The sequence below is a fragment of the Mustelus asterias genome, chromosome 30, assembly GCF_964213995.1.
Source record: "Mustelus asterias chromosome 30, sMusAst1.hap1.1, whole genome shotgun sequence".
NCBI lineage: Eukaryota > Metazoa > Chordata > Chondrichthyes > Carcharhiniformes > Triakidae > Mustelus > Mustelus asterias.
The window spans coordinates 3,787,557-3,800,739 of NC_135830.1; the positions used below are offsets into that span (position 1 = coordinate 3,787,557).

At 48.8% G+C, this 13,183-nt stretch overlaps 1 protein-coding gene across 4 annotated transcripts in view; it reads right to left on the bottom strand.

The window, feature by feature from the left end:
- Nucleotides 1–13,183, bottom strand: part of LOC144480970 (uncharacterized) — a 40,934-nt gene that overhangs the window by 17,225 nt on the left and 10,526 nt on the right. Inside the window, exons 1-2 of one of the 4 annotated variants that reach the window (XM_078200598.1) lie at nucleotides 11,073–11,238; nucleotides 4,846–5,848 (exon numbers count right to left, since the gene is read on the bottom strand). In XM_078200598.1, the coding sequence (XP_078056724.1) occupies nucleotides 4,891–5,580 (690 nt within the window). In that variant the 5' untranslated portion in view covers nucleotides 5,581–5,848; nucleotides 11,073–11,238 and the 3' untranslated portion in view covers nucleotides 4,846–4,890. Of the gene's footprint in view, nucleotides 1–1,787; nucleotides 5,849–11,072; nucleotides 11,239–13,183 lie in introns of those variants that run through there. The other 3 variants (XM_078200595.1, XM_078200597.1, XM_078200596.1) reach the window with 3 other exon arrangements.

Below are 13,183 nucleotides of genomic sequence, written 5' to 3' on the forward strand. Positions count from 1 at the left end.
TTTCTGAAGCTTCCCTGGCTAACACTGTTAGAATTTTATAAGTTTCTCCGAGATCCCCTCTCACCCTTTTAAACTCCATGAATATAATCTGAACTGACTTAGTCTCTCCTCATGTGAGAGACCTGCCATCCCAGGAATCAACCTTGTAAGCCACATGGTCAAAGGCCATAGAGCCATACAGCACAGAAACAGGCCCTTCGGCCCACCATCATAGAAACCCTACAGTACAGAAAGAGGCCATTCGGCCCATCGAGTCTGCACCGACCACAATCCCACCCAGGCCCTACCCCCATATCCCTACATATTTACCCACTAATCCCTCTAATCTACACATCTCAGGACACTAAGGGCAATTTTTTTTTAGCATGGCCAATCAACCTAACCCGCACATTTTTGGACCATATCTATGCTGACCACCAAATACCAATCTATACTAATCCCATTTACTCATAGCTTTTTTTTAGTTTAGTTACTTTATTTATTAGTGTCACAAGTAGGCTCACATTAACACTGCAATGAAGTTACTGTGAAAATCCCTGAGTAGCCACATGTCAGAGGCTGAAGGGTGATGTGATAGAAGTTTACAAACTTATGAGAGGCATGGATAGAATGGAGTCGGAAGCTTTTTCCCCCAGGGCAAAAATGTCAATATCTGGGGGACAAACGTTTAAGGTAAAAGGGGGCAAGTTTAAAGGAGATGTGAGAGGCAATTTTTTATTTTACACAGAGGGTGGTAAGTGCCCGGAATGTGCTGCCAGAGGAGGTGGTCACAGTAAGAAGTCTCACAACACCAGGTTGAAGTCCAACAGTGGAGGTGGTAGACAGGGTAGATTCAGAAAGAACATTCCCGATGGTGGGGGAGTCCAGAACTAGGGGTTATAGTTTGAGGATAAGGGGTAAACCTTTCAGAACTGAGGTGAGGAGAAATTTCTTCACCCAGAGGGTGGTGAATGTGTGGAATTCACGACCACGAAAAGTAGTTGAGGCCAAAATGTTGTCTGATTTCAAGAAGAAATAGCAAGATACAATAGCAACGTTGAATAGGCATCTTGACGGATGAATAGACTGGAAACAGAGGGATATGGACCACGTAGAGGCAAAGGTCCTTAGTTTAGAAAGGCGTCATGTGACAGTGCAGGCTTGGTGGGCCAAAGGGCCTGTTACTGTACTGTACATAGAAATATAGAAACTAGAAGCAGGAGTAGGCCATTCAGCCCTTCGAGCCTGTTCCACCATTCATTATGATCATGGCTGATCATCAAATTCAATATCCTGATCCCCCCCCCTTCCCCCCCATATCCCTTGATCCCTTTAACCCCCAAGAGCTGTATCTAATTTCTTCTTGAAATCAGACAACATTTTGGCCTCAACTACTTCCTACGGTAGTGAATTCCACACATTCACCAGCCTCTGGGTGAAGAAATTTCTACTCACCTCAGTTCTAAGAGGTTTACACCTTATCTTCAAACTTTGACCCCTAGTTCTGGACTCCCCCACCATCGGAAACATTCTTTCTGAATCGACCCTGTCTAACCCTGTGAGAATTTTATAAGTTTCTATGAGATCCCCTCTCACTCTTCTGAACTCCAGTGAATATAATCCGAACCGACTTAGTCTCTTCTCATGTAACAGAGCTGCCTTCCCAGGAATCAGCCTGGTAAACCTTCGCTGTGCTCCCTCTATAGCAAGGGTATCCTTCCTCAGATAAGGACACCAAATAAACAATACTCTAGGTGTGGCCTCATCAATGCCCCATACAAGTGCAGTAAAACCTCTCTATTCCGATGGTTTATTTGTTCTTTATTCTATATCATCCATATATACATTCTTGATTTGATTTATTATTGTCACATGTACTGGGATACAGTGAAAAGTATTGTTTCTTGCATGTTGTACAGACAAAACAGAGTTCATAGAGTACATAGGGGAACGGGAAAGGAGAGAGTGCAGAATGTAGTGTTACAGTCATAGCTAGGGTGGAGAGAAGGATCAACTTAATGCGAGGTAGATCCATTCAAAAGTCTTATGGCAGCAGGGAAGAAGCTATTCTTGAGTCGGTGGGTACATGACTTCAGACTTTTGTATCTTTTTCCCAAAGGAAGAAGGTGGAAGTGAGTATGTCCGGGGTGCATGGGGTCCTTGTTTATGCTGGCTGCTTTGCTGAGGCAGCGGGAAGTGTAGACAGAGTCAATAGATGGGAGGCTGGTTTGCATGGTGGACTGGGCTTCATTCACGACCTTTGTAGTTTCTTGCGGTTTTGGTCAGAGTAGGTGACATACCAAGCTGTGATACAACTAGAAAGAATGCTTTCTATGGTGCATCTGTAAAAGTTGGTGAGAGTTGTAGCAGACGTGCCAAATTTCAACTTACCCTCCTAAGAAACAAAGGATGGACAGTTGTATAGAACTTTGATGAGGCCACAGCTGAAGTACTGTTTGTAGTTCTGGTGGCCACATTATCAGAAGGGTGTGATTGCACTGGGAGGGGTGCACAGGAGATTCACCAAGGTGATGCTTGGGATAGAACATTTAAATTATGAAGATAGGCTTGGGTTGTTTTCGTTGGAGCAGAGAAGAGAAAGGACCAAAGAAAAGGACTTGGTGAATGATGGGTCTGGGGAAGGGTGTGTAGATAGTTCGAGTCATGTTGAGATCAAAAAGGAGGAGGTATTGGGGTTCTTGAGAAACATTAAGGTAGACAAGTCCCCAGGGCCTGATGGGATATACCCCAGAATACTGAGACAGCCAAGGGAGGAAATTGCTGGGACCTTGACAGAAATCTTTGTATCCTCACTGGCTACAGGGGAAGTCCCAGAGGATTGGAGAATAGCCAATGTTGTTCCTTTGTTAAAGAAGGGTAGCAAGAATAATCCAGGTAATTACAGGCCGGTGAGCCTTACATCAGTGGTAGGGAAATTATTGGAGAGGATTCTTTGAGACAGGATTTACTCCCACTTGGAAATAAGTGGACGTATTAGTGAGAGGCAACATGGTTTTGTGAAGGGGAGGTTGTGTCTCACCAACTTGATCGAGTTTTTCAAGGAAGTGACGAAGATGATTGATGAGGGTAGGGCAGTGGATGTTGTCGAAATGGACTTCAGTCAGGCCTTTGACAAGGTCCCTCATGGCAGACTGGTACAGAAGGTGAAGTCGCATGGGAACAGAGGTGAGCTGGCAAGGTGGATACAGAACTGGGTCGGTCATAGAAGACAGAGGGTAGCAGTGGAAGGGTGCGTTTCTGAATGGAGAGCTGTGACGAGTGGCGTTCCTCAGGGATCAGTGTTGGGACCTTTGCTGTTTGTAATATATATAAATGATTTGGAGGAAAATGTAACTGGTTTGATTGGTAAGTTTGTGGACGACACAAAGGTTGGTGGAATTGCAGATAGCGATGGGGACTGGCAGAGGATACAGCAGGATATAGATCAGTTGGAGACTTGGGCGGAGAGATGGCAGATAGAGTTTAATCCGGACAAATGTGAGGTCATGCATTTTGGAAGGTCGAATACAGATGGGAAATACACAGTAAATGGCAGAACCCTGAAGAGTATTGTTGGGCAGAAGGATCTGGGTGTACAGGTACACACGTCACTGAAAGTGGCAATGCAGGTGGAGAAGGTAGTCAAGAAGGCATACGGCATGCTTGCCTTCATCGGCCGGGGCATTGAGTTTAAAAATTGGCAAGTCATGTTGCAGCTTTATAGAACCTCAGTTCAGCCGCACTTGGAATCTAGTGTTCAATTCTGGTCGCCACACTACCAGAAGGCTTTGGAGAGGGTACAGAAAAGATTTACCAGGATGTTGCCTGGTATGGAGGACATTAGCTATGAGGAGAGGTTGGAGAAACTTGGTTTGTTCTCACTGGAACAACGGAGGTTGAGGGGGCGACCTGATAGAAATCTACAAGATTATGAGGGGCATGGACAGAGTGCATAGTCAGACGTTTTTCCTAAGGTGGAAGAGTCAATTACTAGGTGTCATAGGTTAAGGTGCGAGGGGCAAGGTTTAAAGGAATGTACGAGGTAAGTTTTTTTACACGGAGGGTGGTGGGTGCCTGGAACTCGCTGCCGAGGGAGGTAGTGGAAGCAGATACAAAGAACAAAGAACAAAGAACTATACAGCACAGGAACAGGCCCTTCGGCCCTCCAAGCCTGCACCGATCATGTGTTCCTAACTAGACCATCCGTTTGTATCCCTCTATTCCCAGTCTGTTCATGTGGCTATCTAGATAAGTCTTAAATGATCCTAGCATGTCTGCCTCAACCACCTTGCTTGGTTGTGCATTCCAGGCCCCCACCACCCTCTGTGTAAAATACATCCCCCGCATATCTGTATTGAACCTTGCCCCCCTTACCTTGAACTTGTGACCCCTTGTGTTTGTCATTTCTGACCTGGGAAAAAGCTTCCAACTGTTCACCCTATCTATGCCCTTCATAATTTTATAAACTTCTATTAGGTCGCCCCTCAACCTCCGTCTTTCCAGGGAGAACAACCCTAGTTTACTCAATCTCTCCTCATAGCTAATACCCTGGTACGACACGATAGTGACTTTTAAGGGGCAACTGGACAAATACATGAATAGGAAGGGAATAGAGAGATACGGTCCCCGGAAGGGTTGGGGGTTTTAGTTCAGTTGGGCAGCATAGTCAGTGCAGGCTTGGAGGGCCACAAGGCCTGTTCCTGTGCTGTAATGTTCTTTGTTCTAAGACTGCGGGACGACCTGATCGAGGTGTACAAGATTATGAGGGACATGGACAGAGTGGATAGGAAGCGGCTGTTCCCCTTAGTTGAAGGGTCAGTCATGAGGGGACACTGTCATTCCACTCATAATGAGACATTGTCACACCAGGCCATTCCGTCTGAGGGACGCAGTGGGACCCGGCCATCTCGGTCACATGTGAACCCGCTGGTGGGTCAGCAGGTTGGAGGACTGAGCGAAGCCCTTGCCGCAGGCGGAGCAGGTGAACGGCCTCTCGCCGGTGTGGAGCCGCCGGTGGGTCAGCAGGCTGGAGTGCTGGGTGAAGCCCTTGCCGCACTCAGAGCAGATGAAGGGGCGCTCGCCGGTGTGGACCCGCTGGTGCCGCAGCAGGTTGCCGACCAGCGTGAAGGCCTTCTGGCACACTGAGCAGCTGAAGGGCCGCTCGCCGGTGTGGACGCGGTGGTGGGTCAGCAGGTCGGAGGACTGGGTGAAGCCCTTCCCGCAGGCGGTGCAGGTGAAGGGCCGCTCCCCAGTGTGAACTCGCTGGTGCCGCATCAGCTCGGCGGAGCTCTTGAAGCTGTCACCGCAGTCAGAGCACTTGAACGGTCTCTCCCCGGTGTGGATGAGTTGGTGCGTTCGGAGTGGGGACGAGTGAGTGAATCCCTTCCCACATACCGGGCAGGTGAACGGTCGCTCCCCAGTGTGAACTCGCTGGTGGGTCAGCAGGTGGGAGGACTGAGTGAATCCCTTCCCACACACGGAGCAGGTGAACGGCCTCTCCCCGGTGTGACTGCGCCGATGGGTTTCCAGTTGGTACGGGTAATTAAACCCCTTCCCACAGTCCCCACATTTCCATGGTTTCTCCATGGTGCCGGGGTCCATGTTTCTCTCCAGTTTTGACGATCAGTTGAAGCCTCGAAAACACACAGAACACGGGTACAGTCTCTCCCCGCTGTGAATGCTGCGATGAATTTTCAGGCTGTGTAACTGGTTCAAGCTCTTTCCACACTCAGTGCATTGGAACACTCTCACTCAGGTGTATGTGTGTGGGGTTTCTGCAATCCCACTGACGCCCAAAATCTTGTCCCAATTGCAACCGTCTCTCCATCCACGTTCAACGACCGTCTGTAAATCCTCACCTTCTCACACCCTGCGGAAGGAGTTCAATGAAATTTCAAGTTCAGAAAGGACAATTCAGTTTTCCATGCGATACTTTCCCGTACTCCATAAGGAGGTACGTCCCTGTCTCCCAAAGGCCCGGGGGGGCAGCCTGACTCCTGACGGGTCAAGGCATTGCCCTCAGAGTGTCTTGGGTTACAGGAAGATATAGACAAGATGATCAAATGGGCAGATAAGTGGCAGACGGACTTTAACCCTGAAAAGCAAGAGGTGATACACTTTGAAAGGAGGACGGCACGGTGGCATAGAGGTTAGCACTGCTGCCTCACAGAGGCCCGGGTTCAATTCCCGGCTTGGGTCACTGTCTGTGTGAAGTTTGCACGTTCTCCTCATGTCTGCGTTTCCTCCGGGTGCTCTGGTTTCTTCCCACAGTCCAAAGATGTGCAGATTAGGTGGATTGGCCATGCTAAATTGTCCCTCAGTGTCAGGGGGGCTAGTTAGGGTAAACGCATGGGGTTATGGAGGTAGGGCCTGGGTGGGACTGTGGTCGGTGCAGACTGACTGGGCTGAATGAATCCTACAGCGCAGAAGGCGGCCAATGAATTTCTATAATTTGACGAGGAAGTATACTCTGAAAGGTCTGACACTGGGAAGTTCCGAAGGACAAAGGGACCTTGGCGTGTTTGTCCATAGATATCTGAAGACAGAAAGGCAGGTTAATAGAGTGGTGAACAAGGCATATGGCACACTCGCCTTTATCAATCGGGGTAGACATTACAAAAGCAGAGAGGTCATGATGGAGTTGTAAAGAACTTTGGTGAGGCCACAGCTGGAGTACTGTGTGCAGCTCTGGTCACGTTATAGGAAGGATGTGAAGGCACTGGAGGGGATGCAGAGGAGATTCTCCAGGATACTGCCTGGGGCGGAACACTTAAGCTATGAAGAACGGTTGGATAGGCTTGGGTTGTTTTCTCTGGAGCAGAGAAGACTGAGGGGCCACCTGATTGAGGTGTTCAAGATTATGAGAGGCATGGACAGGGTGGATAGGGAGCAGCTGTTCCCTTAGTTGAAAGGTCAGTTACAAGGGGACAGAAGTTAAAAGTGAGGGGTGGAAGGTTTAGGGGGGATTTGAGGAAAAACCTTTTCACCCAGAGGGTGAACAAAGAACAATACAGCACAGGAACAGGCCCTTCGGCCCTCCAAGCCCGTGCCGCTCCCTGGTCCAAACTAGACCACTCTTTTGTATCCCTCCATTCCCACTCCGTTCATGTGGCTGTCTAGATAAGTCTTAAACGTTCCCAGTGTGTCCGCCTCCACCACCCTGCCTGGCAGCGCATTCCAGGCCCCCACCACCCTCTGCGTAAAATACGTCCTTCTGATATCCGTGTTAAACCTCCCCCACTTCACCTTGAACCTATGACCCCTCGTGAACGTCACCACCGACCTGGGGAAAAGCTTCCCACCGTTCACCCTATCTATGCCTTTCATAATTTTATACACCTCTATTAAGTCTCCCCTCATCCTCCGTCTTTCCAGGGAGAACAACCCCAGTTTACCCAATCTCTCCTCATAACTGAGCCCCTCCATACCAGGCAACATCCTGGTAAACCTCCTCTGTACTCTCTCCAAAGCCTCCACGTCCTTCTGGTAGTGTGGCGACCAGAACTGGACGCAGTATTCCAAATGCGGCCGAACCAACGTTCTATACATCTGCAACATCAGACCCCAGTGGTGACGGTCTGGAATGTGCTGCCTGGGAGGGTGGTGGAGGCGGGATGCCTCACATCCTTTAAAAAGTACCTGGATGAGTGCTTGGCACACCATAACATTCAAGGCTATGGGCCAAGCGCTGGCAAGTGGGATGAGGTGGACAGGTCAGGGCCTTTCATGCCATTGATACAAACTTGATGGGCTGAAGGGCCTCTTCTACACTGTGAATGAACCGGCCAATGGCTGTCAGGTTATTTTGTTCAGCTTTTGCGGGTGGCACTTTGGCTGCCTCACAGCACCAGGGACCGGGGTTCAATTCCAGACTCGGGTCACTCTCTGTGTGGAGTTTGCACGTTCTCCCCATGTCTGTGTGGGTTTCCTCCGAGTGCACCAGTTTCTTCCCACAGTCCAAAAATATGCAGGTTAGGTGGACTGGCTATGCTAAATTGCCCCTATGCGTCAGGGGATTAGTGGGATAAACACGTGGGGTTAAGGGGATCGGGCCTGGGTGCGATTGTGATCGGTGCAGGCTCGATGGGCTTCTGTACTGTAGAGAATCTATAATTCTACCCAAAAAAAGGGCATTGCCCTCTGAAGAATGAACCGGCGAATGGCTATCACGGTATTTTACATAGAAATATAGAAGATAGGAGCAGGAGGAGGCCATTTGGCCCTTCGAGCCTGCTCCGCCATTCATCACGATCATGGCTGATTGTTCAACTCAATAGCCTCATTCTGCTTTCTCCCCAAAACCTTTGATCCCATTCACCCCAAGTGCGATATTTAACCGCCTCTTGAATACATTCAATGTTTTGGCATCAACTACTTCCTGTGGTAATAAATTCCACAGGCTCACCACTCTTTGGGTGAAGAAATGTCTCCTCACCTCCGTCCTATATGGTCTACCCTGAATCCTCAGACTGTGAACCCTGGGTCTGGACTCCCCCCCAGCATCGGGAACACCATCCCTGCATCTACCCTGTCTAGTCCTGTTAGAATTTTATAAGGCTCTATGAGATCTCCCCTCATTCTTCTGAACTCCAGCAAAAACAATCCGAACCGAGTTAATCTCTCCTCATACATCAGCCCCGCCATCCCACAATCAGCCTGGTAAACCTTCGCTGCACTCCCTCGAGAGCAAGAACATCCTTCCTCAGAAAAGGAGATCAAAACTGCACACAATACTCCAGGTGTGGCCTCACCAAGGCCCTTTATAATTGCAACAAATTATAAAGGGCGCCACGGTATTGCAGTGGTTAGCACTGCTGCCTCACAGCACCAGGGACCCAGATTCAATTCCAGACTCGGGTCACTCTGTGTGTGGAGTTTGCACGTTCTCCCCATGTCTGCGTGGGTTTCCTCCAAGTGCACCAGTTTCCTTCCACAGTCTAAAGATCTAGGGTAGGTGGACTGGCCATGCTAAATTGCCCCTTAGTGTACAAGTATGTGTAGGCTAGCTGGGTTGGCGATGCTAAATTGCCCCTTAGTGTCCAAAGAGGGGCAGGTTACGTGGATTAGCCATGATAAATTGCCCTTCGTGTCACGAGATTATGTAGGTTAGATGGATTGGCTATGCTAAATTGACCCTAATGTCAGGGGGATTAGCAGGGTAAATGAAAGTTACGGGAATAGGATTTGGGTGGGATTGTAGTCAGTACAGACTTCATGGACCGAATGGCTTCCTTTGGTACTGTTGGGATTCTATGATTCTGCATCTGCCATTGATTTGCCCACTAACCCAACCTGTCCAGATCATACTGAAGGATCTCTGCATTCTCGTCACGGTTTACCCTCCCACCCAATTTGGTATCAACTGCAAACTTTGAGATGTTACATTTTGTTCCCTCTTCCAAATCATTATTTTGTGTGTGTGTGTGAAGAACAAACAGAAAAGGCCTCTTCCCCCAGCTGTATTTGGGTTCTGCACAACTATATTTAAATATCTGGGGAAGGGGTTGAAGGAGAATGACAAGAAGTAGAAAGACATGAATGTCCCTGTAATCTGTGACCCAGAGTGCCAATCCGGGAGAGTTGGCAACTCCGCTCTGATTGTCCTGACTGGAAAATCATGTCTCACAAATTTGATTGAGTTTTTTGAAGGGGTAACCAAGAAGGTAGATGAGGGCAGTGCAGTTGATGTTGTCTATGTGGACTTTGACAAGGTACCACATGGTAGGTTGTTGCTTAAGGTTAAACCTCACGGGATCCAGGGTGAGGTAGCTAAATGGATACAAAATTGGCTTGATGACAGAAGCCAGAGGGTGGTTGTAGAGGGTTGTTTTTCAAACTGGAGGCCTGTGACCAGCGGTCTGCCTCAGGGATCAGTGCTGGGTCCACTGTTGTCATTTATATTAATGATTTGGATGAGAATATAGGAGGCATAGTTAGTAAGTTTGCAGATGACACCAAGATTGGTGGCATAGTGGACAGTGAAGAAGGTTATCTCAGATTGCAACGGGATCTTGATCAATTGGGCCAGTGACTGACGAATGGCAGATGGAGTTTAATTTAGATAAATGCAAGGTAATGCATTTTGGTAGACTGAACCAAGGCAGGACTTACTCAGTTAATGGTAGGGCGTTGGGGAGAGTTACAGAGCAAAGAGATCTCGGAGTGCTGGTTCATAGCTCCTTGACAGTGGAGTCACAGGTGGATACAGTGGTGAAGGCATTCAGCATGCTTGGTTTAATCGGTCAGAACATTGAATACAGGAGTTGGGACATCTTGTTGAAGTTGTACAAGACATTGGTGAGGACACACTTGGTATACTGTGTGCAGTTCTGGTCACCCTATTATAGAAAGGATATTATTAAACTAGAAAGAGTGCAGAAAAGATTTACTAGGATGCTACTGGGACTTGATGGTTTGAGTTATAAGGAGAGGCTGGATAGACTGGGACTTTTTTCTCTGGACCTCTTATAGAGGTCTATAAAATAATGAGGGGCACAGATAAGATGGATAATCAACATGTTTTCCCAAAGGAATTGGAGTCTAAAACTAGAGGGCATAGTTTTAAGGTGAGAGGGGAGAGATACAAAAGTGTCCAGAGGGTCAATTTTTTCACACAGAGGGTGGTGAGTGTCTGGAACAAACTGCCAGAGGAGTAGTCGAGGCGGGTAGAAGCAGTTACATAGGTACGATGGGTATAGAGGGATATGAGCCAAATGCGAGCAACTGGGACGAGCTTAGGGGTTTAAAACAAAGAGGGGTGGAATGGACAAGTTGGGCCGAAGGGCCTGTTTCTATGCTGTTTGCCTCTATGACTGGGAGGTTGTCCGGGTGTCGCTCTGAAACCCTTCCCCCTTTGTCCCCTGTATTTTGGTTCCCCTCCCCTATTGAAAGGCGTGAACCTCAGAATACGCATGCGTTGACCTGCCAAGCGCCTTTCGACGACGGAACCCGCTGCTCCCAGGCTGTGTGGGGGGAGGGGCAGCGGGATAATGTTCTCCCCTCCGGCCCTTTACCATTTCATGAACCTTCCCTGTGGGCCCCTCTCCCCACGCCACGGGCGGGGTTATTAAACGTTCGCCGCCATCCCCGCTCACCTCCACCAACCGCCTCCTCGCCCCCTGCTGCCGCGCATGCTCAAACCTTCCTCCCCGCCGCCCGACTGCGCAGGCCCGGAACCGAGCACCATAGGGGACTTTCGTGCCCGCGGCGCATTGTGGGTACCTCCTGTCGCCATTCCGCCTTTCAACCGGAAGTGGATTCTTTTCAACCACTTATTCATTGAACCGTTTGCTAATTTATGTGCTTGGTGCTGTGCACTCACAGTCCTCTGCTGAGTTCTTCAATTTTGTGCAAGTTTCGATCGAATGCCCCCATTAGAATCATTATCATAGAATCCCTACAATACAGAAGGCAGCCATTCAACCCATCAAGCCAGCACCGATCACAGTCCCACCCAGGCCCTATTCCCATAACCCCTCCTAATTACCCAGCTAACCCCTGACACTGAGGGGTAATTTAGCATGGGCAATCAGCCAAACTCAAACAACTTTGGATTGTTGGAGAAACACACTGAGAGTTTTAACAACACCAGGTTAAAGTCCAACAGGTTTAATTTGGTAGCAAATGCCATTAGCTTTTGGAGCCCTGCTCCTTCGTCACATGGAGTGGATATCTGCTCCCAAACAAGGCACACAGAGACACAAAATCAATTCACAGAATACTGATTAGAATGCGAATCTTTACTGCTCAAGTCTTGAAGATACAGACAATGTGAGTGGAGGGAGCATTAGGCACAGGTTAAAGAAATGTGTATTGTCTCCAGACAGGACAACCAGTGAGATTCTTGCCTTCAAACAACTGCACAACCTCAAACAGACCATTGTCCGCAGCAAACTACCCAGCCTTCAGGAGAACAGTGACCACGACACCACACAACCCTGCCACAGCAACCTCTGCAAGACGTGCCAAATCATCGACACGGATGCCATCATCTCACGTGAGAACACCATCTACCAGGTACATGATACATACTCTTGCAACTCGGCCAACGTTGTCTACCTGTTACGCTGCAGGAAAGGATGTCCCGAGGCATGGTACAGTGGGGAAACCATGCAGACGCTACGACAACGGATGAATGAACACCGCTCGACAATCACCAGGCAAGACTGTTCTCTTCCTGTGGGGGAGCACTTCAGCGGTCACAGGCATTCAGTCTCTGATCTTCGGGTAAGCGTTCTCCAAGACGGCCTTCACGACACACGACAGCGTAGAGTCGGTGAGCAGAAACTGATAGCCAAGTTCCGCACACATGAGGACAGCCTAAACCGGGAGCTTGGGTTCATGTCACACTAGCGGTAACCCCTACAGCTTGCCTCCTGGACTTGCAGAATCTCACTGGCTGTCCTGTCTGGAGACAATACACATTTCTTTAACCTGTGCCTAATGCTCCCTCCACTCACATTGTCTGTATCTTCAAGACTTGATTAGCTGTAAAGATTCGCATTCTAATCAGTATTTTGTAAATTGATTTTGTGTCTTTGTGCCTTGTTTGGGAGCAGATATCCACTCCATCTGACGAAGGAGCAGGGCTCCGAAAGCTAATGGCATTTGCTACCAAATAAACCTGTTGGACTTTAACCTGTTGTTAAAACTCTTACTGTGTTTACCCCAGTCCAACGCCGGCACCTCCACATTGTAGGAGAAAACCAGAGCATCCGGAGGAAACCCACAGTCACAGGGTGAATAGGCAAACTCCACACAGTGACCCGAGCCGAGAATTGAACCTGGATCCCTGGCACTGTGAGGCAGCAGTGCTAACCACTGTGCCACCCACGCGGACCCTGGATAATTTCTCAAGTACCTCAATGTGTACAAGATTGAGGGCCATGGACCGAATGGATACGGAGCAGCTGTTCCCCTTAGTTGAAGGGTCAGTCATATGGGGACATTGGTTCAAGGTGAGGAACAGGAGATTTAGGGGGGGGATGTGAGAAAAAGATTTTTACCCGCAGGGTCGTGACGGTCTGAAATGCACTTCCTGGGAGGGTGGTCGAGGCAGGTTGTGTAATTTCCTTTAAAAAGTACCTGGATGAACACTTAGCACTTCATAACATTCAGGGCTATGGGCTAAGTGCTGGCAGATCGGATTAGGTGGGAGTTCAGTTGTTTCTAATGTGTCGGTGCAGACTTGATGGGCCGAAGGGCC